This window comes from Sylvia atricapilla, chromosome Z (assembly GCF_009819655.1).
Source record: "Sylvia atricapilla isolate bSylAtr1 chromosome Z, bSylAtr1.pri, whole genome shotgun sequence".
Taxonomy (NCBI): domain Eukaryota; kingdom Metazoa; phylum Chordata; class Aves; order Passeriformes; family Sylviidae; genus Sylvia; species Sylvia atricapilla.
The window spans coordinates 55795572-55820576 of NC_089174.1; the positions used below are offsets into that span (position 1 = coordinate 55795572).

At 35.3% G+C, this 25005-nt stretch overlaps 1 protein-coding gene across 1 annotated transcript in view; it reads right to left on the reverse strand.

The window, feature by feature from the left end:
* The window catches only part of CNTLN (centlein), a 168571-nt gene that overhangs the window by 115283 nt on the left and 28283 nt on the right, over nucleotides 1–25005 (reverse strand). The window contains 5 exon segments of the mRNA XM_066338871.1: nucleotides 8064–8095; nucleotides 8098–8222; nucleotides 16688–16821; nucleotides 22678–22860; nucleotides 23444–23578. Coding sequence (XP_066194968.1) covers nucleotides 8064–8095; nucleotides 8098–8222; nucleotides 16688–16821; nucleotides 22678–22860; nucleotides 23444–23578 — 609 coding nt within the window.

Here is a 25005-nt window from a genome sequence, read left to right on the forward strand (position 1 = left end):
TAATGGAAGAAAATAGAGAGATTCTTGGTAACAAGGCCAACACTACAAGACTCATTTTTGTCTGACTCAATGTAATCTGAACAGCAAGAAAAGTTGAAACCCAGAAAAGAGTCTAACACATGCAACACGGATGTATTACACTCCTAGATACTCAGCATCTGAAGAAGATATATTACTGTATCAACAGCCTGTAAGCATGTCGCATAGGCTGAACTTTCAGCAAGGCATTAATCTGAACATGCTCAAGAAATCAGTACTTCATAGCAGAAACAAAATTGCACTTAAACCAGCTTCTCTTCTTAGGAAAGACTGAAAAAAAAATTGTAATCAGAAAACTACTAAGTGTCCACACTGCTTTGGTGTCTTAACCAAGCTTCTGTTCCAAACCCATTGTATTCCCATGCTGCAGTCAAGAGACAAATGGATGAGTCAGAAGGTATTTAAACACTCCCGACTTCAGAATTTCACAAATTACCAGAATTCTGGTTATCTAATAGGTCAGAAGAAGGTAATCACTGTTTATTTCTCCTCCAGAAACCCCAGATGGGCACCCAACACAATAATCATTACCTTTCTGAAATTTATACTGGATAGTAAAGGCCGTGATGGGAAATCAAAATCCTGTCAAAAACAAGCATTAAGATATATTCCCTAAAGGCACACTTTAGCCTTTCACCCAGAGCAAGACTGCATGTTAACAAAATTTGAGATACTTCTTACAGCAGAATGCTGTACCCTTTGTGTTGTCACTTTTATTTAAATGATGCTATTCTTTCTCCCTTTCATTTGTTTGTGTCCTTTCACTTAGGAATTAAAGTCTTCCTTCCTTTCACTTAGTAATTAAAGCCTTTGAAAAAAAATCACAACTTCTACACTAGGAAACTAACATTTTGTGAAAAATTTGGAAACAATAATCAGCCTTTCATTCTTCCTATCACTTTCTAGTCCCATGGGCTCTCAAAATCCATACAGGAAAAAGTGAATTACTTCTTGCCTTTTTCCAAGGCAGATCAGAGACCATGTCTCTCAGGCAAAATTAATTCAAAATCCAGATAGAGTGATATTTCAAATGAGTCCAAGTGATTAAATATTTGCATTGAAATTTTTGTGCCTGGTGGATTTTTCATTTATATTTATATTTATATTTATATTTATATTTATATTTATTTACATCATCTCTAGAAGTGCAAGTTCAAGATTAGCCAATTTCTTATGGAAATAAGTATCTCACAGAAAATAAACAGTTCATTTATCAAAACCATATAATGTCCTTCCAAATGAATGGAACATCAAGACACAGTTACTTCTAGCTATAACTATATAAGCTCATTAGCTAGATCATACTGGTATGACAATTTGCCTGTTTTATTACTAGCAGTACTTAAGTGGTTATAATTATAGTATCTGAAAGGTAGCATCCTAGTAAGATGAATGGAGAACATCAAAAATATGTTTTTTCCTAGTTGGCAGCTATATTCCCTAATGTAGCTAATGGTTTTTTTTGGTAGTCAGCATTTGTCAGGACAAGACAAATAGCATGTCTTTTGACTTGCATAAACTTTTCCAATTTTTCCTGCTTTGAAAACAGTACTAACAAAAAACATGTTCAAGTATAAAACTAGCTAAATCTATATGTAAAAACCATTCATCTTTTTAAACTATGGTTTATATACTTTTTTAAATAACACCAATGTACTATTTAATAATATTTGATAATATTCAGATTTTTTTAAAGGAATTTACATCAGAAAATTTAAAAATAAAAATAAGCCGTCACAAAATAATGCAGATAACCAAAAAAGCTTCCAAATTTCCATTTGGTTCCTCATTGCTTCTTTTTCTGTTGTGTAGATCAAATAAATACTTAATATTTACATTGGATTATTTTGGGTTTAATCCTAATTTCTGACCCAGTTTTAGAAGAGGCACCATATTTAATCAAACTGCAGTAAGCACATTCCAAAATATTCAGAATTCCACAGCACAATGAAACAGGTCAGCCATTAACAAAGTCAGGTGTATAGAAATAGGATGTAAAACAGAGATCAGAGGACTAGAGACAGTACATTGCATAAAATATCCAAATGAAAACCAAAAATATTTTATTCTACTTATCTCAGAACTGGCAAACTTCACAGAAGAGAACAGTGGAATCTTGACTATATGTATGTGAACGATTACACTTCACTTGAATGGAACAGGACATGAGATGTACCCAGTAAACCTTTTAATTCCCAAGAAACTTATAAGAAAAAAATTGTTTATAAGACAAAAATAAAAAGCAATACATTTTAAATAATTCCTTACAACATCTTATGACATTTGATAGTGGAAAAAAAAAAAAAAACCAGCACCAGTAAGCAACACACAAGTGCTCTGCAAAAATTATTGACTGACTGTAAATTGAGAATTTCTTCTTAACACGTTATAGCTGTCCTTTCTCCAACAGGCAGCTTAGATCACTACAAGTGAAGATACATAAAACAAATGAGAAAAGATTAAAGGTATCAGATATCAGTTCATTGTAATAAGTTTAGTCTGTATGACACTAGAGTATTATTCATCAGTCATAAAGGGTAAGTAATTTAGCTGAATTATACAAAAAAAAAAAAAAAAGTATTCCATATTTCTCAGCTATCCTAACAATTTCCTGTATTGATTTACTGACTTCATCAGAAAACATTTTTTGGTACATCATTGAAGAGTTACTTGAAACAGAAAACATAAATATTATCGAGTAAGCAAAAAATGCCAAACCAAAGCCAGGACTTCCAGAAGCAAAGGATGGAACTATAACAGCCACCCATACATATTGGAAAACATTTTATAGCCTCATAATGGTGTGGTAAGGAAATACTGACATATACTGAATATGTGTGATGGCAAAAATATCAGGTCAGACCAAGGAAAGCGGAGAAATTAAAAAAAAAAAAAAAAAAAAAGAAGTAGTAAAACTAAATAATCAACCCATGCTATTTATTGGATGGTATGTTAACCAGAATTGTAGTGAAACTGGAAAAAAATATCTGCAGATTCAGCAGCTGAAACCAATTACCAACACTAACAAGTGTGCAGGATGTATTTTAAAGTAGGTTTAGATTGCTCTTATGCATTAAATGCCAGCTAACAGCCAGGGTGGACCTTCCATTTCCATGATCCAAAAGGTATTTAGTTTATATTGTCATGAACTTTTCTATGATATAAACTGAAGTACCAGAGTAGGGTCATTTGGGAGACCTCCTTCAGAATTTTGGGTGAGGAAGTAACACTAAAGTAGAGCCATCTAAAAAATGTAACAGTAACCATATATATGCACTGTTTATAAAACAAGTATTCTTCTACATTAAATGTTTTACCAAAATGCTCACCCTATAAAATATAAATACTATATTACAGAGAGCAAAGTAAATAGAATCATAGAATCAATAAGCTTGGAAAAGCCCTTGAAAATTATCAAGTTCAACCTTTGACCAAATGTCAACTATAATATAATGTCAACTAAACCATAGCACTAAGTACCACATCTAGTTGTTTATTAATCCAAACATAAAGTAAAATTGAACACATAGTAATGACATAAATTTTTTAAAAGTTAGTCTAAATTAAGACACAGTAAAACTATACTGGAAATTATTACAGCACCATTGCAGAAATCCATGTCACAACCTATGCCTTTCATGAGAACTTAAACAAGAGCAGAAATCAGCTGAAGAAACTCCAGGGTGAAGGCGAAGAGACAGTCCAGAGGGACCATATACAGCACATACATGATATTTTATCTTAATTTCCATTCAATCTTTCCTCTCCTAAATACTTGAATATTCTGCAGATATCTGTCTACATCATTACACACAGGAACTGCTGTGGTCTAAGAATATCAGTATAAGGTCTTTCAAGCATAAAAATCACTGCCTGTGAGTGCACAATTTAATATCACCCTAGGAGACTCAGTCTACCCAGGACTTCTTCAACTTCAACCTACAGGCACATCTGATGCCAAAATCTACCTGCTAGAATGTCACCAAGTGTACTGGTGTTTAGCACACAAGAAACAAAGATTTCTTTAATTAATACACTTTCCAACAATAGAAAACAGTATCTGAGCTTGAACTAAAGTGTGGGAATCTGTTAAAGGCCTGAGTTCCTCAAAACCTCCCCAAAGTTGACATGAAAATGACAATACACTTATTACTTATGTGGCCCCCAGCATATTTGACTGGACATGTAGTTATTATGTGTGAAAAACTCAGGCTCTTTATTCTAATCTGAATAGGAACCTGCACTATCGCTATCACTAGCATATACAGATTTATAGAGGTTTACTATTTATTTTCAGAATTTAATACTGTTTATATAAGCACATTTATTTCTAACCATGCCTAAAGTTGCTGCAGTTACAAAACATACTGGAAGTGTTAAACAACCTTATTATGTAAGCGACTTGATGATGTGATGAGAATTTCTCAGGCTTGAGAGAAAGCAAACTACTTCTACAAGACACCATGAGAAGGACTAGCAAAGACAAATGCAGGTACAAAATTAACATTTGAAAATGTATCTGTCACGTTCGTATTTATATCTACTTGCTGATGTACTTGATGAAGATTTCTGTGATGCCTCATAACTGGAAACTCTTACTGTGCTTTCTAATTACTAAATTTAAAGAGTCTAATTAGACTAACTACTGCACAATGCTTTTCTTCATCCACAGACATGCACGGTACTACTACTACAGTATTCTCTACCTGACAGCTGAGTTCCAGGACATGAATTATCATTTCCTGTTGAATGACAATGGTATTTCCACTCCATTAAAAAGGCCTTCCACTAAAAGACTTTTAATCAGTTATAATTAACATGCATCCAAAGGCCACATCAGATCAAGCAAAAGTACTGCATTATAAAAACAAATGTCTTAAATTGTAAATTTCAGAAAACTGTGATAAGCTGGCGAAGGACTTCAGAATCTCTTCTTGTCTTATTATCCCTAGTATTGATTGAAATCTCTCCACCTTGAAATTGTTGGTGAGGACAAATCTATTGAGTCTCATTAAATCCAGCATAGGAATGAAGTCCCCAGAGCATTTGGGACCACTAAAGCAGATGCTACACATTTTAGAAAAATATTCTCTATCCTTGAGAATATGAACTACAGCTGCAATATGAAACAGACATCAATTTCTTTCCATAAAAGCTCTAATGTAAAGGAGTTATTGTAGAACACAGCATTCTTAAAATCTAAAAATTAGAGAAAACATGTATGTGAAGTCAACCCAACTTGATTAAACAGATTAAATATCTTTACATGCTACTCACTATAGCTAGAATTGAAAATCTGTGGTCCTCAATAAATTTATACATAATTCAAAGCAAGTTTATGGCCTGAGATTTACTGGAAATATTTTTTTTCTTTTTTTCAGCATACTGTTTCATACTACACATTAACATCAGCACGAAGACCTGTTTTTCTCAATGCCACCCTGTTTTAAATGAACTTTGAATATGTGAGCCACCCATACTATGAGCTACAGCACATAGTACCAATCTGACCACTAACAGAGAGGTCATTGATCTTGCTGTAAGGGACAATATATCATAGGATGTACATGCTGATAGGCTCAATGCCATTTGAAGAAGCAGGAAAATACTCCTTTGTGACTATATTTGTGGAATAGCTTACACATCCTTATCTAGCTGTTGCAGACTGCATATTATTAGTGCAGGGAAGACAAACAAAACACAGATTTGTCTGCAAATAGTTTGTGCCTCTCAAATTCAAGCAAAAGAAACAGACATTTATAATATTTCTATAGATGCTGATTTTTCCAAAAACCTGCTGTGACTTTGGTAGGACTGCATATCTTGTGATTTGAAAAATCCACATTACTTGAAAGTGATTAGAATTGGCTGTTTTATACAGTTCTGATATGAAATACCAGAACAGGACTGTCATGATAAAGAAATTCCTTTCCCCTTCCAAAGTTCTCTCAACTCAATTTGCCACAAACATCAGCTCTATTCCACTGTGACTTCAGGAACTTCACTTACTCCTTTTTTCATTTCTTTTTCTTTTTTTCTGTTTCCATATTTTTTTATATTTTACAAAAAGACAACTTAGCAGTTCCACAACAGTAATTTTCCGCAGATCTGAGTCAACTTTTGCTGATTTAAGAAGTTTAAGAGATCTTACTCCTTTGCGTTAAAAAATATTGAATTCAACATCTCCAAACCAGAAAATTTTAGAGTCTTTTGTAAGTTGGGAGTATTCAGCAGCTATCAAAAATTAGGGCTAATCTTCTAAACAACACTATTCTTTTTGTAAGGTGAGATAGGCAGAAGCTTTAAGTCCTGCCTATGACTGACTAAGAACTGTGAACCAGCTTTCTAAAGCAATCCTAAATATTCAAACAAGCCCAGATTAGAAGTGGCTTGACCCTATAACTATATCAATATACCCATCAATTTTACATATTGCTTGAGCAACTATTTTTCACAGGACAGCTCAAACTCCACACCAAAGAAATACTGGCAAAATCTTAACTGTGCAAGGTAAAGTAACCGTTATAAAGAGTTTTTTCATGCTTTAAAACAGTCTCCTGAAAATCCAGTTTTATTTTCTTTCATACTGTATTATTGTAGAATGTATAGAGGAATATGATTTTATAGACACCAGTGAAGACACGTCATAGTGCCTTTCCTTTTTTTTTTTTTTTTTGAGTGACTCTGAGGATCCATTTAACACTTTCAGAAGGATTGACTAGAGAATGGGAAAAAACCCTATCAATTCCTGACGCCTCTATTCTCTTTTTTTTCATTCTATGAAATGTCCTGCCCCAGATAGTTAAATTCTGTACATGGACAGAATTTGCTTTGTACATGTTCTGAACAACTTTGATAGAAAGCCTACCTGTAGCTTGACTGAACTACTATTGCAATGAGAAACTATTTAATATCTATCATTACTGCAGTCAAATATACTGCAGAGTTTTCTAGGCTGTTTGGGTTTTTTTCCACTCCTTTTTATATGCAGCAGCTCTTTATGCGGGTATTCCACAAAATTTATAATTACCTTAGCAAACCACATCACATGATACAAGATCACAAATCAAGTAGACAAGAATGTGCTAGGCACAATGAGCTATAAAATGCTAACCAAACACATCTTTAGAAACCCAGTACTGAATCCAGTTTGACTCAGCCCTAGCTTCACAATTTTATTACAAACTGCACACTCTAAGTAAGATAAAGGGAAGAAAAATTTTTGGGAAGAAGCACTGGCAATACACAACTTCAGAAAGCAGTTGCTAGATAGTAGAAAGTTGTGAAAACTGTTTATAGAAATTCTTCCTTGCCTTCTTCCTTATCTTTCTAAAAACAAAGCAAATGTATCTTCTATATTTCTTACAGATTGAAAAACATATATAATTTCATAAACCTAAAAGAAGCTCTGAGTACTGCATGTTTGACAGATCATTAGGGTGAACATTTTCTCTGACATTCACCAAAACCATAAAACTGTTCTGCAAATGTATGTATTGTGCCAACTTTGTGAACTAGCTAGCCATTTCAAAAGGTATTATAGCAAATTTTTTTTCCGGTTAATTGTTATAGAGCAGGTTTTTGTATCTTAAAACACTAAAATTCTTTGTGATTCATACAAATACTTTGTTTAGTGAAAAGAATATCTTCCCCTGAACTTTGAAAATCTATTTGGAGAATGTAGTAATTGAAAGCTCCTGTCCTCCAAAACAGAAAGCAGAAAAACACAGTTAACACCAAATTAGATACAGAAATTTATACGCTTGGCAATTCCATCCTATTTTCTTCCAATGCAATGAAATCTTAATTTTTTTAAGGCTGATCATTTCAATGTATGCAAGGGACCATACATGCTGGTATGCAATTAAGCCAATAAACTCGGATACTCAACTATATTTCGGCAATAATAGAAAGCCAGAGATCTAGAAGATGCAACACTAGAAAGAGTTTGATTAGTATGTGCATCGATATTGTATAGATGGATATTAAAATGAACCGTATGATCATAAAGCAGAATAACATACTTTTTGATATGTTGTTTTAGCTGTGTGAGATATTCTTGGTCTTGAAGTACTTTTTGTTTATCAGCATTGAGGGCCTCTAGCTGCTTTATCAGCTCAGCCTGCTGTGTTGTATCTTCAACATTTTGTCTGTGAGGATTCTGTAGCTCCTCCAACTCTTTCCTGCGCAAAACAATCAATAAAGAGAAATTAAGAAAAAGAGCAATGACCTCTGTTTAAAAATTGTATGCAAATAATTTTATTGCAGAAAATGAGGTTCCTATATTAATTTATTTTTCTGTCAATTGCCTTACAAACACTGTAAGTTAAATATAAAATATTTATCATACACTTTTGAGAAGTATCTACAAAACACTTAACTTTCAAAATGGAATGCCTTTCTATTTCCCTGTAATGCTTTAACTAAAATAAATAAATTTTCACTACTTCATCTTTTTCTAGTCAATATTCAGTTAACTCTTTAACAGTGAGAATCAAAATGTAAAATACATAGAACATATCAACTGTAAATATGTTTGTTTTTTTTTACCTAGAACAATCAGAAAAAGATAAAAACATTTTCCTGAACTTGCAAAGTATGTGTGAAGCAAGCTTTTTTTCTGAAATGCATCAACTCCCTAGACACATGAATATGTTTGCTGATAAACTACTTCTTGTCTGCAGGTATGGCACATCACAACAACCATAAACAAAGTAAGCAAAAACTTTGGTATTATATAACATAATAAAAGCCCTATAAAGACAATAATAGGAACGGTGTTGCAATGCAACCAGAGCATAGATCTAGTATAATCAGCTTTCTTGATAATTTTACTGTACTACTGATGAATTTTCTAAATTAAGATCAAAGTACTGTAACACTTACTATAAACAATAATTAAAACTTCTAATATTTTCTGCAACATATATTAAAAGTACAGATGAATGTATTAATCCCTGTTTATATATTTTCTACTTAATTCCCTTTTAATTCACAAGCACATTTCACACTAGTATTACATAGAGATACCAAAATATGTATTTAGCAGTCCAACTAATTTTCTTCCTTACTTCCTCATAAGACTGTCTCTATAACCTCTAGCACATATGTAACATTTCTGTGACTAGAATTGTCATTAACAGGACTCATCATTGCATTTTTCTAGAGCTCCTGGAGATATCCAGCAAAGATTAGTGTACAAAAGGTAAGCAGCAATATCAACTTCATTGTCTTCTTCCAGAGAAAACACAGAATGACAAATAAATAATTTTAAGGGAAGTCCACAAAAATTGTTTTAAAAAACCTATGCCACTCATTAGGGTTTGTGAGTGAATGATTATTCAATATAGATACACATGAAAAATGATATAGGAATTCAAATTACATGTACAATATGACAGTTGGACAATTTTATGTTGTTAAAAAGCACCATTTTAGAAAGTCTGTTAACACAGCAACAAAGGGTAACACTTAAGGAGATGCTAACCATGCTTACAAGGACTTAACACTGTCCTGCTGTTCTGAATGAAATAAAAAATAGTTCAAAGTTAACAAGTTAACAAGGGTAGAGATACATTAAAGACTTCTGACTGAAGAAAGTGCAACTGCAGTATGTATTGCATATGTACTAATTTACTTCTGTTCAGAAGAACAGAAGCAGAAATATGCACGCAGTGATATACCAGTGCTTTCTGACAGCTGTACAACAAGCTTCCAATCACTTCTTTAATTTCCCTGACCATATGCATATAGTAGAAAATAACACATCTTCTCACTGCAGTTAAAACACAGATTTTATTAATTTTTCACAAGTTCTCCAATCCGATCTTCATTTTATTGTATAGTGAAAAACAGGATAAGGTTGAATCCTCAAGGCCAGTCTACTATATTGCTGTTCTTTAATTTGTATGCAAACATCAATGCAGTTATCTGTGTCTGTCACCCGAGAATGCAGTATTATGTGTTCCCTAATGGTCTGCCCACAAAGTGTATTAAGGTCAATGGGAATCTTTTTTTTTTTTTTACTTTATCAGACTTCCAGTTATATCCTTAAGGGGAAGCAGTGGAACAGGGAAACTAAATCTTACAGCCACACAAGAACCACAGCACAGTCAGAACAGATTACCATGCTTGCTTACGTTAAATTCAAGGCTTTTTAAGTGTAAGGAAATGCAGTCACAGTTCCATTACAATATATTTTAGAAATCAAACTTTATTTATTTATACTTGTACTTTGACTTGCTTTTATCTTTGGTGAATGAGGCACTATTTTTACATTGTAAGTCAATGGGGACCCTTCTTTTATTTCATTTCTACAGACCAATATGGAAATTATGCTAACCTTACCAGGCTATTAAGTCAGTAAGGCTTAACCCTATTAACTTAACCTTAACTTATTCAGTACCAATGTGCAATACAAATAAATATACATAAATTAGCACATTTGATAACAGATGAGCCAAATCAACGAGGGGAGCTTTAAACTAGGAATGGCAGGGATCAAAGATGTTGATGAAATGACAAGTGAGAGAGCTGTAGCCTGGACCTGGCAGGCAAAAGCAGACAGGTAGATATGGGCAGAAAACACCTTGCGATGAGTAGCAAAATACTCAGGGAGGATGTCCACTTTATGCACATAAATAACGGAGTGCTCATAGTATGAGAGAGGTTAAGAGTCATCATGGTGACAGTAAAAATTGGTGACAATTTCTTCACAAACAACCCAATCTGAAAGAATCAGTCAAGTTCTGGGTGTGGGGGTCTTCAGGAATACAAAGCCACCCAAGTTTATTGCAGAATCCAGTGCAGGCTGAACTTCAGGGGAAAATGTGCAGGCTTAATAGACTTATGTATTAACTTTCCAGCCATGATGTGCTTAAAGCTAATTTTAATGGCCATGCAATGCCTGATGACGGTGGGGGAGATACAACTTACAGGGGGAATATATAGTAACTGATTCAGGAAGGTGGTAACTTCCTAGTACATCAGCCAGTAGGGAAAGGGGGAGGGTAATACGCAGTCAGGAGTTTAGGATAAAAGGAGGCCGTGTCTTCCAAAACCCCAAGACAGACCCCATAGGGACATAGCCTAGTGGACTCTCTGCCTTTGAGTCTTGCAGGACTCCCCTGTCTCCTTGTAGAAACTGGCCTTTTACAGTGTGATTTTTCACACACTGGAAAATAAGCACAACCATGTGTCTATCTGAAGCTGCTGCTCAAATGGACACAGCACATCCCCATGGAAGACAACAGGAGGAGTGAGAGATACGTCTGCACCTTCTGGACTCAGTGAAGTCACAGAGACAAGTTGGAACAACTCACATGACTGAAGCACTGCCATGCATAGATACAGGTTCTTTATGAAGGCCTATGTTCAAAAAGAAGGTTCTGGGAAACTACAGCAGTCCAACTACATCTTAGTCTCTGCAAAGGTGATGGACCATGTAATGGAGAAGATGATCAGTGGGATTCGTAAGGGAAATAATATTTACAGATTCATAGAATTATTTTGAGCTGGAAAGGGACCACAATGATCATCAAGTACAACTCTTAAGTAAATAGGTCATAGAGGACTGAACCCACAACCTTGATGTTATTAGAACCATGCTCTAACTAACTGGCCTGGCAGCTTTCTCTGAGGGAATTGCTATCTCAATGTGTAAGGGATGAGCACCAGCTGTTGTTCTTTTTGATTGTAGTAAGACTTTTTACCTGGTCGCACATAAAATGCTATAGACAAACTAATGAGATATAGGCCAGAGAGGTGGACAGTAAAGTTCCCTTCAACTAGTAAAACTACTGGGCTTGAAAGGTCATCAAGATGCAAAGTCCAATTCAAAGCAAGGCACTAAAGGGGTAGCCTAGGGGCTAACACCAGGGCCACCACTTTTCAACATCTCCATTAATAACCCAGACAATGTGACAGAATGCTCCATGGCAACCTTGCTGATGACACCAAAAAAACGGGGATGGCAGACCAGATGTTTTGGCTGCCACAGAGAAGGGCCTTAACAGTCTGCACACATAGGCCTGGACAGGAACCTCATGAAGTTCAACAAAGACAACTGCAAATTACTGCCCCTGGGGGGTAAAATTCCTGTGTAAAAGCACAATCTGGGAACAGACAAGCTGGAAAGAACCTTGTCAGAAAATGACCCGGGGATCCTGGTGGACACCCGAATGGACACCAGATAGTAAAGTGGCCTTGTACCAAATGCCAATGACATCCTGAGCTGCACAGAGGATAGTGTTAACAGCAGGGCAAGGGAGGTGATCCCTCCCCTCTAGTCAGAAGTTTTAAGACACATCTTGGTGCTGTGTCCGGTTCTGGGCTCCCCAGTACAAGAGAAACATCAACATGGCTGGAGGGCCACAAAGATTCAAGTATTACAGCATCTACTATACATAGAGAGGCTGGGAAAGCTGCTCAGCCTGGAGAAGGAAAAGTTCAGTGACAACTGAACTGTCAACATCTATAAATAGCTGATGGCAGTCGAGAAAGAAAATGCAGACGGACTCTTGTAAGTGGTGCTCAGTGACCAGAAAAGAGGCAAGAAGCACCAATAAAAGCAGATGAAATACCAGTTAAATGCAGTAAAAATATTTTTATCCATTGAAAGTGGCCAAACACTGGAAGAGTCTACTCAAAGATGTTGCAGAGCCTCCATTCTTGGACATACTTGGTGGTGGCAAGGGTGGGGGCACGCAGGGTGGTGGAGTAAAAATAAGAACATTATTACAGAAAAAAATAGTTGGAAATAATCAGAGATAGATTTGGACTAGATAGGAATCAAAGGAACAAAGTCATGACCCATATTTCCACTAAAAACACGGGCAAGAAATTAAAATTCATTTTAGAATAGATTTTACTACATTTGCAAACAGTCTAATATTTCCTGGATACTTGTGACAGCAAGGTTCAAGCCTCAGTGAATCAAGTAAACCTCTCCAGTTTGATGTTCAGAGCTCCACCAGAGCTCTGTGTCAGACCACAGAGTTCTAGACCCTGGTATTTAGCACAATTTTAAAGCAAAAATCAACAAGCTTGATAACATGAAAATGGACAGATTACCATGAACTCTAAAGAGATCCAGAAAATCTATATTTAATGAAAAAATGAAAAATACAGAGAGAGAGAAAAAAAAAACAACAAAAAAAAAAAGCATTTCACAGGTAATTCAGAAGTTTGAAATTAAACCCAGTGATGTAAAGAACACTGCAAAAACTAAGCCAAGAAAGAAAAGTAATGGCTTCTTGAAGGCATCCACTATGCAGGATGTATCCTGTAGATACTATTTGTTCACTGGTCCTAGAAAATTTATTTTCCACACCTCAATATTACGTGGTAGACTTTTACTGACACATGGCAGTATATTTCAAAAACCCTTGTTATTCTGTAGAACCAGAGTTGCACTGGAGTATTTCTTCAAAGTTTGATCTCTGCTAATTTACTGAAGAAAACAATTGTCTTGATGTCTACAGACACATCGACTGTTAAACTAAAAAAAGCTCTTGCCAACAAACTGAGAGATATGCACAACACAGGAAGTTGTGAATGCACAAGAACAGAGTACTAGCCCAGTATGTACATATTCCCTTGGAGGCCTCCTTCTCCAATTGAACTTAGCACATAGTGTAAAAATTTCAGACAGTATTACAAGGTGTCAGCAGAAGACTTATTTTTCTGAATCTGCTTATGCTGTATATCAAAGAAGACACCAAGTAAAGGAAGCCAGTTGTCTTACTTTCTTCCTTCTTCTAGAGCTTGTTTCCAATTATTTCAATTCTGTTCCTGCTTTGTTTTCACAGAATGAGAGGGTGGGGAAGGTAGGAAGGCAGCAGAGAGACAGAGCACTGGGGAGAACAGACACATTTGGAAACCATTCTGTCTTTTTCAGCTCTAAAGTTTGAAATTGATGATGAGAAACTGAAGATACTAAGGAGGATCTGGTATTTTCCACACTATTTGTCAAAGAATTTTCTACCAGAATCAAATGACAACCAAGCATTCAATGTGATACTTTCATAAGACTAAATTTTAAATGGATTTTAAAAACCAGTTACCATAAATAGGAAAATTTAAATGCTTTAATCATAAAATCAACATGTTTGTAAGACTTTGGCCTAGTAAGATGAGAAGATGGAAAGATTTCATTTTCTACCGAGATTTTTCCCTTTAACTCAGGAGCTGTTACTTTAACTTAAATGTCTTTTTGTTACAAAGATGTGTATAATTTTGCCTTTTTTTTTTTTTTTTTTTTTTTTTCATTGATGTCCAGGGTTGTAGTATAGGATATGTTCTATCACCATCTTCATGAACTGATGAATCCAATTGTTTGAGCAGGGTTCCTCCCAAACCCCCCTCCCTCTGGAGTGCCTTCTGTTAATGGCCCATCAATGCCTTGCTGCAGGATTCATAAATAACTCCCCCCAGGAGTTATCTCTCTTTAATGGGCCATCAAGGACCCACTGTATGACTAATCATCCCATTGTGAGATGCTTTGCCCAGGAGGAGGGGCCAAGCATTATCACCTGGATACAATCTGGGATTTGGGACAGTACAGGCAGCCCTCACCCACTGGATTCCCAGAGGACCAGAGCTACCAGACCTTTCTACGAGATCACTGCTTCAGACTGCTTCCATCACCCTGCTCAGGTTGTATTCTGACTCCTTCAGTGGTCTTTTTGTATTATTGCATTTATTTAATTTTTTTTCCCTTTTCTTCTCATTAAATTGTATTTCTGACTTGGAGCCTCTCACTCAGTTTGTTTTCAAACCACAACAATTGAGAAACAACTGAAAGTTAATTTTCTCTACATACTGACATCTCAGGAAGATAAGGAGAAATTTAAGTATTCTATACTCTAAAATACAGAATATTTGCAATTCTTAGTCTGTACTGCTAACTACTGAAACTGAATTTACATAATATAAGCTTAAGCCTTCTTTCTTCATAACAGAAATGTCAACAAGAAATTTGTAGCTGAAGTTCATTGAGAAAGATTAGCAGACAGAAGTTAGAAGACAACTAATTATATTGATACTGATATACATGCAGACATGTGAAGCATAACTCACATACTTGTGATATTGAAAAATACTATTACTTAATGCAATACCACTAAGTATCTAGGAAGGAAAACATTAAAGCACACAGAATTGATTTATCGACCTGTTTGTCATAAATTCTCCATAAATTTAGAGGATTGATTATATGGAAAAACACAGAAGAAGACTTCACTTTAAAGTAAATATGGTGTTCAGCTCTTTATTACCTCATGTTCAGACCTTATGTTAAAAAATGTCCTCATTTTAACTCCACATTTTAATGCGGTGTTTGTGCCAAATTCTAAAAATTCTACAATTAATTTGCAATGAATAGCAAAGAATACATTTTGAGAAATTTGAAGTTCAAAGATTTGGCCAACTCATTGAAATATCCTAAGCTGAAACCAGCAAGCAGTAACTTTGCAAACTTGATTACCTAACTCTAAAATGCCTTCTTTGCTGTCCCCAGTCCTCATACATATATATTTTTCTGAGAGTAATTTCAGGAGATAAATTCTATTAGTCCGTTGTTGAATTTCACAAATTCCACTGATTGCCTCTTTCAATACAATTTTCCAATAAGCTTAGCATGCTTACTGACCTTTTAAAATCCAACTGGTATTAGTCCTTTTAAACATGAAATTTTTTTTTGTAAAGACATCATCTTCCTTGTAGAGATTTCAACAAGTTGACAGTTTAGGTCAGAAGCATCAAAAATCATATTTCTTGGGTTTTTGGGTTTTTTTCCACAAAAAACTTCTTACTGACTCCCTACAGAAGGATTATTGGTGTTTGGAAAGTAAAGAGGAGTACCCATACCAATGACTTCTACTTCCCAACTGCAGCTCTTCAGGCAAAGCCACAAATTAAAGGTATATTGAAGGGAATATTATATAACTAACACAGGAATGAAACATTGTATGCCTCTGGAATTAAGATGTAAAACATTGACAATTTCCTGACAATCCACTTAAGAGTTACCAATTATCTTCTGACATTACCTTCATTCTGGGGAATGGAATTCAGTAGTCTTTTCAATTCATGTAATTTGTTCTGTCCTTTAGTTCTTTTCCAAGACACCAATAATGCAGCACTAATCTTAGGGAATCAGTGTAAAGAAATAGCGTGTGAGACGTAAGATAAAGCTTGTATCACTGCACTTTAAACCTTTAGCACATGTCTGTGTAGACTTTTGCTGAGTTGTCAGATTCGACTCTAATTAAAAAGTTAAACTTCGGCTTTTTCAGCTTGAAGCTTTTTCAGGTTTAGGGTGTTTAGCCTCTCTAATTAACACTGATGTCACTAATCATATTGTTACTTTGTTACTTTCAGTAGAGATTGGTAGTTCTCTGACCCAATGCAAATTACAGAAGTGTAATTTCTTAAGTCTAACACTACTCAAAAACAGGTAAGATATATCAAGAGTCAAAATGTATCAGAAAGTGTCCCTATAAACTTGGTTGACTTTCATAAGCCTTACATCTTGTGAATAGGACGGTAAAACACACTGTTGCACAAAACTATCTCTAACGCATGATACTGCTTTGTAAGCAGAACAACAGTCCTGAGAGGATCCAGACTCAAAGTTATTATGAAGTACTTAGCTCCAACCATATCACAATCCTTTTGGAAAAGTTCTTCCTGTTTCACGTCTACCTGAGATGACAAGTTACTGCATATACTGTGCAAACTTTTTATTTCTCCTCTTGTCTTCGCTAAATCAGTTTCCAAATTCTGCACAGAAAGCATTTGAAATGCATTAGTGAAGAAGAAATAATTAAAATCTACTATGCAAGTTATCTTTGTATATAGATATATGGATGTGCCCACACATACATGCATACATTTACTGCAGTCTATGCAAATACATATAGATATATATGCATGTAAGAAACATGTGAAATACCAGAAAAAAGAAGTATTTCAAATTTTAGGTGGCCACCCCTTCTTTACTCCAAGTTTTCCTTAACTCAGTTGCTGGATGTGGAAAGAGGATCCTGAATCAAATCTCTGCAAAACTACTATTTAACTACTGAACAGATTAAACATTGTTTTCTGTGTAGAAGCTCAAAAAAAAAAAAAAAAAAGCAGCTATGCATTCATCACCTTAAGCTCTCACAAAAATTCACATTGTTGTTTATACGAACTAAGAACCATAGGTACAGATTCATTTTTGAGACTACTTGTTAAATCTGCCCTGATATTGCACTGCTAATTCAATGCAAGGAATAGTTTCTTCAAGAAAAGAAACAGCATATAAGAAAAATTCTGAAAGTGCTCACTGGAAACAATGCAAACAAGCAAAGGTCTGCCTTTTACTGTAAACTCTACTGTAGAAGTTAGTCAGCAAACTGCTAAGGTGTATCCAGGAAACACAGCAGGAAGGCAGCTTACTCAAACAATACTTCCATCCCTACATAACCCTTGCTAGAGTTCCCTTAGAAGAGCACATCGGTCCTTAGGAAGCTTTGTATGACTATTCTCCCCAGAGTGTTTTGAGGCAAGAATGGAAATATAAATATTACAGTAATATCTAGAACAGAATTTCAGATGGTGGCAAACAGCGTTAGACTTGCTTTGGTATCATGCTACTCACAGATGCAATCACTCATTCTCAGTACAGCAAATATTCCGTGATTCATTAATAATTTAAAATAAAAGCCTCCTTGTATAATATCATCCCTAATCTACTGCCAAGAGTATATTAGTTTTCCATTTACATACAGATTTAGTTAAAGAAATAAGAAAATACACGTTTTTCCCTTTCAGCAACAATACCTCAAATACTGAGGGTATCGAAATATTTCTGTAACTGAAAAGTGAGTAATTAAATTCTAAATAAATTGAATTGCTTAAAGTTGCATAAAAACGTCTTTTGGGTATTCAGATGTATCAGAAGTGTACTACGATCAAATTCCTTGAAATTGTACAAGAACTATCATGTCCTGTCAAGAACAGTTACATAGATGTACAGAAATAGCAAAATTCACAAGTGAATGAGGAAGGAAATTAATTTGTTTCTTGACAAATATCAGGCTACATACCTGGTGTACCCAACAAATGACTCACCATTCAATGTCAAAGGCTAGGTAGAAAAACTTAATTTTTCCTTGAATAATGAAAAAATTCAAAATTACATGAGACAGTTCAATACCAACACATAAAAATTTTTAAGTGTAATAAGGTATTTATAACTTGCAGACAAATAATTGTAGGGTTTCTCTTCAGTATTTTTTTTCCCTGCACCTAAACTTATTGAATATGAGAAGAAAAATTGTTATAGTTCACATATTCTGTGAATAAATTCTATTTGTCTATTTTTAATGCCACACCATAGAGTTGCAGAGGTTTTCCATGGAAGAGATTAAAAAAAATCTAACATTACCAATGCTTTAAATTCCCATCATCCATTGCAGGGTACAATACAAAGAATATGTATCACATTATTTTCTCATAAATACAACTTCAGAAGTTATCTAATGGCAGAATTTAAAATTAGAAAAAAAGTACCTTTCAATACTTCATTTGTGACATATTTGACTTCAGCTTTTGGTTTCAACTAAGAAATTAATCAGTTCAACCTTTTGAATATATTTTGAAAGCTCAAGTTTTTTGAAAGCATTACTGAAAGAGTAGAATACGAAAAAAAGGGAAAGAAAAACTTTGTAATACAAATACCTCAGCTACTGAAATATTATATATTATATATAAATATATAAATACTATATATTGATGTACAAAAGCCCAGCCGAATACTGAAATCTAAAATAGAATCATGGGTTTGGGTCAGGAAGGATCTGAAAGGTCATCTAGGTCCAACCCCTCTGCCCCGGGCAGGGAGATCTCCCTACTCTGTCAGGTTGCTCAAGGCCTTATCCAACCTGGACTTGAACACTGCCAAGGTCAGGTTGCAACGTCCCTGGGCAACCTGTCCCAGTGTCTCCTCATCCTCATAAAGGAAGAATTTCTTCCTAACCTCTAACTTAAATTTGCTCTGTTTCAATTTGTATCCACTCCTCCTTGTTCTGTCACCTCACCCCTCCAGTTTCCCTGTAGGCCCCAGTCAGATCCCAGAAGGTTGCTGTGAGGTCTCCACACAGCCTTCTCTTCCTCAGGCGGGATGGCCACAACTTGCTCAGTCTGTCTTTGCAGAGAAGGTGTCCTGTCCCCTCATAGCCCTCCTCCAGACCTGTCCTGCTCATTTTGGGGACACCAGAACTATACAGGGCACTCCTGGTGGGGTCTCATAAGGGTATAGTAGAGGGGAAAAATCACCTCCTTTGACCTGCTGACACACCTCTTTCAATGCAGCTCATGACATGGATTTCTTGGCTGCAAGTGCACGTTGCTGGCTCATGTTGATGTTTTCATCGACACCATATTTTTGACCATGAAATAACCTGTAGTATTTTACACTCAATTTCTGAGTATCTGCATTTTTAAGATAATATGAAATTTATCACATTCCCCTCTTGTTGATACAGTAGCCAAAAAAGTTTGTTGTGTAAACATGTTAGGTAAATACGTGAAAATTTACATAGCACAAATACTCCTAATTTAGGTTTTTAGATTACAGTCCAACTGACGTTTTTTAATCTATATACAAAGCCTTTTGTTATTTGTTTGGGAAAAATACAGTCATCCTGATACTAAACAATAACTTAAATAACCTCCACCTAAAGAAGAATCAAATAACTTAAATATTTAAGTGGTTCTTAGATAGGGGGACAGCTGGCTGATGGACAACTTTTCCATTTCTTCACTTCTAGGACATATAGAAAGCTGAAATATAAGCTCTGGGAAGCGCAAAAAAAGCACAAAATGTTCTCAAGAACTACTTTAGGCAGGAAGCAGACTTAAGTCAACTCTCTGTACACTGTCATTATTTATATGAATGTACATACAGGAAAGACAAACAGTTAAAACAATATTGTTAGCCTTTAGCCACTTTATCAGGTATCCTCCTGTTAACCAGTCTCACTCTGATTTTAGCTAATATGACAAAGCTTTAAAGAAATGTTCTTTAAAAGGACAAACTATCCATACCAGCTTTTCCCTTCTCTCAATTTGAAGAAGTTGAATTTTACACCCAGTTATAGTTGGTTACAATAACAACCAATTTCAAAAAATGAAAAGTGGCACTTCTCTTCAATGGAAATGGTTTAAAGACCAAAAACAACAACAACCACTGCCCAAAAAAAAAAAAAAAAACCCAAACAAAAACTAATCCCCCCCCAAAACCAAAACCGAAACCAACCAACCAAAAAAACAACAAAAAAAACCCACTTCAGCTTTTGTACAGGTGACCACTTTTCCAAAGAAGCAATCTGTAATTTAGATCTCACGTTTCTACCATCTAATAAATATTTTAAAGGTGATGTTGGGCTAGTTTATTTTGATAAGGATTCTTTTTACTCTTTAAGACAGACGAGACAAACATAGATAACATCTGTATACAACACATCTTTAAGATGATAAATGCATCTTTATTACTGAAAAACGTACAAAAAAGATGCTGATTCAACTCCCAAATTAAAGGGTAAGAGGCATCAAAAACTCTCAGCACCCCTGAATGAAGTTCATTTCAGGCTGTCCTAATGGATGTGTACTAGTCAAGTTCTCTCAGGTATCTTCCAACACATAAACTATCAGTACTTCACATTGAAGCCTGTCTCTAGGCAGAAACTTTTGGGGAAATCTTGGAGAAGACTGAAGCAAAGACAATACTTAGTACCTCTGCTGTATCTATTAACTTTTGAAATTAATTCATCTGCACGTTCCCAGCTGGTCCCCATTTCCCTTGTTCAGCCTTTCACTGATAAAGCAGTTCAAGAAATTCTGGTTTTATCAGTCATTATTTGCAACTCTGAACTGCAGGTAGGTTACCATCACTCTTCAGTGTCCAGATAATGTTTCTGAACTTCACCTCTACAGCTTTCACTGTTTCCACTTCCCGAATACTGTTTTCCACCTGCAGCCTACACTGGAGTCTAACGGTGAATTCTGTTTAGCCAAGCTGATCTCCTGAGACATCCACTTTTTTACCCAAGTGGACCATACTTGGACTTGGAGGCAACTGTCTCTAAGACATGATAGTTTTTCCTGAGCTCTTTACCCTTCAAAACTGCTTCTCACGGGATTCTGCCTACAAGTTCCCTGAACAGTGGAAGACTCTGCTTCTTAACTGCAGGGCTGTACAGCACTGCTTTCCTTCCACCACTATCTCAAAGTCTTGGCCTTGGAAACTTCATGGTCATTATGGCAAAGATTGCAAATTATTATTATCTTCTTAACCAATTCTTCCTAATTAGTAAACAGCAAATCCAACTTTGTGATATCCTTGGCTGTCTCAGGCAACACACATCCCCAGAAGTACCTACCCTCTTTTACACTCTAGACATCAACTTGACCTGTTTGTAACACCCCCTTGAAATACCAACACTACTAATTCCCATCCCTACAGTCACCCAGCTCTTTCATTCATCAGCATGCCTCATCAGGTACGAAGATAGAGATATAAAAGTTATGACTGTGTTCACTGAAGGGACAGGTAACAGATTTTCAATAACTTGTCTAGTATTACAAGCACTATATTTGATAAAAATTATTCCATCAGTTTGGCACACACTAGGTTTTTCTCTCCCAAAAATCAACAAATCATTTCTTGTCCTGGGAACCCTATAATCCTTTCATCATAACCAGTCTGAGGAAGTCAATTTGCAATGGTTTTATTTTCCATGTTAAGAGATCTAAATTAAGCTCTTTCAAAAGAGTTTCCATCACCACAATAAGTCGAAGAATCACCAAAATTGCTATGTAGGCAAAAAGGTGTTTCAGGGTGAGGTGTAATTAGATAGTTATTGCAATGAATGTACTTCGATAATGCAAAAGAACACAGCATTCTAAGTGTATGCTCATCATGTAAATGTATACACATCCACTACCTAGATGTGTATATAAGCAGCTGTTGAAATAAGATAAGCCATGTCTGTGGCTCGTTCCTTGGAGGAATTTAAAAACCACCAGCCAATTTCCACCAGAAAACAAGAAAAAGTATCATTTAAATAAAAAAGACTGTACCATGTACAGTTATTTCCTTTTTTCGCCTTATCATAAACTATGAAAACAACTTTTTAATATATTATAAGCAATAATTAGACACTTCACAGACAGAATAGAGACCTTTGGAAGCTAGGACGCAATTTATTTGGAATTACATATTCTTCCAAGACAACAAAGATTAAGTTTACTGCAACAAGATTATAGCTAAGTAAATTACAAAACAAGAAAAAAATGTGGTAATACTTTAAAGCTTTTTTTCACACACACATATATATATATTATCTCAAAGTACAGCATCTTTTATTTTTTAATGATTAGATTTTAAGATGACTATTTGAAGTCAGTTTCCTGCTTTGCAGCATCAATTTTTAAAAAGCTGTGGGTCTTAAGTGATAGAATGTAAATGAATGTAAGTCCCCACTGGTAGATTTGAATATATAACTTGCTATTTAAAGAAAATAACATGTAGTAAAATGTCTAGAGAGGTTAATTCTTAAATAACATCCAGGAATCCATTCCACTTCATACCTCTATTCTGGCATTATTGCCAGATATTTCTTTTTTCTATTGTGCCTCCTGCTTCCTCAGTTTCTCCAAGTCACTTAGCAGGTCAGCACAGCATATATTTATAATCCCTTATTTTCCTCCTCCAAGTTTTTTTATAACCACTCTGTTTTGCTCTTCCTTCTTCTGTGCACACTCCTCAGTGTCCTGTAGAACAGTACCACAAGGGCCGATAAACAAAAAAGTGAGAACTAATCAGCAAATATAAACTGTGCAGTTTTACCCTCACAGCAGCTTCTATATTTGATGGCCAAGGTCACCTGTGTACTTTTATTGGCCTCTTTCATGCAGGTGGAAGGGTCATATTTTTTAGCTGGATGACAGCTTTGATGAGTACACATTTGCAAAGAGCCCATTAATTGATCAAGCTGCCTTTGATGCTGTCCCCAGCTATTTTTGAGACCCACACAGACATATCCTCCCAGACCTCAGCTTTATCAATTAATAATGCCAGTCCCATCAGAATCTAATTACAAGAAGCCACATCTTCACACTTCTACTTTCTTTGCTCCATTTCCATCATTAACTATTTATCTGAAAGTTATAAAGCTTGGATTCTTGGCTTTAAAGCATCTTTCTCAGTTGGTATGTGAGAAAATGGTAAGGTACAGCAAGGCCTAAGGCATTTCTTTTTTCTCCAAGCTTGTCACTTTCTGTGCCACAAAGGCTGACACTGCTTAAAGAACTACTTCAAAGCTAATCTTATAAAACTATGTACAAGTCAATATACCTTAAGTTCTCAGCTTTTATCTTTAAATTTCTGGTTCAAGTTACTGAACTCATTCTTCAAACGGGCATTTTGCTCATCCACAGCAGTTTTTCTCTGCATTAATCTGTTTATCTCCTGCTGTGGTCCTGTGAGCCTCTATTTAAAAAAAATACAAAACCAAAATCTGTTCATAGACAAAAAGCAAGTGCAAAAGAGTATGCATGTTCTGTGTTTTAGGCCTATGAAATGTAACTATCTGACATATGCAGTTTTAGAAGCATTATTTTAATTCCATCAGTACTTTAATTATACTCAAAGCTGAATGACTGTAAGACACAGTAATGCAAATGAGGAACCAAATATCCTCCTGCTACTGAACAAAGAAGCCTATAAATGCAGAACTGAATGGAAATTACTCAGAGAAGCTTATGCAAAAACAGTCATTTACAGAAGTTATATCTGTGTTTATGGATTAAAAATGCTTTAGAACACAGTTTAACTTGTACTTCTAGCACATCAAAAATCAATCCAGAGCTGAATTCCAAATTCACCAGAATTTCCAGAATCTGTCATAGTAAACAGAAATGACTATTGAGTGAGGCTACCAAAATGATTATGATACAAAATACTTTTAAAGATAATTAACGGGCTGAATTTGCAGTTCAACGAAATAATACAACATTGCTCAACACATACTATGAGTTAGTTCCTCCACATATAAAAAAATCTCACCACCACGGAACAAGAACTTGAAGTTTCTGTGATAATTTCATTTGATTCTCATGACGCTTGCATTAAACACACTCACTCTTCAATGCCTATTAGAACTCTGTGTTTTTCTCCAGGAGTCTGCTTTAATTCCACATTCTGTTTTGTCCTGTCTCTTTCTAAATCAAAGGACTTTAATCTGTAATATTTTCCTAGTAAGTGACACCATAACTGTGGTACAAAACTGATGAAACTTTCATGTCAGTACTGAAGTGTAACTGCTTTGCTTTCAATACACAAGCTAAAATTAAGTGTGTACATAAACAAAAAGTCATCAACAAGACAATAATCCTCTAGATTTTTCTACAATACATCTGATAATAGATATGAGAGTTTCCAGTGTCTGAAGTTTACATCTGGTTCTTAAGCACGTCAGATACAAAAAAGAATAAAAATATGCTGAGTAAAACCACACAAAACAGTACATTTGAAGTTACATTTCACCATTAAAAAGATGAAACATTTGCTCTTTGGATATATTATTACATTTACAGAAAAAAACTGTTGCTGGCAGAAATTATTTAGTTGAATATTTAAAAAGGTATGTATCCACATTACTATGGAAAGCATCAGTAATTTTGTTTGTTACCGCCCCACTCCCCAGGTCCTCAAGGAATTGGAGTAAGCGGCTCCTTCGAGTCTTCCTTCTAGCTCATTACTACTTAGTTAACATTTATCAAAACACAAGTTTGTACTTGGAGACACCCTTAAAACATCATTAAAAATCTTACCTATCTGAAAGAGACTCTTTTTAGGCTCTGACCTAAAAATTCACAAACACACATTTTTATAAAAGCTCCAGCTCTTTAAAGCAT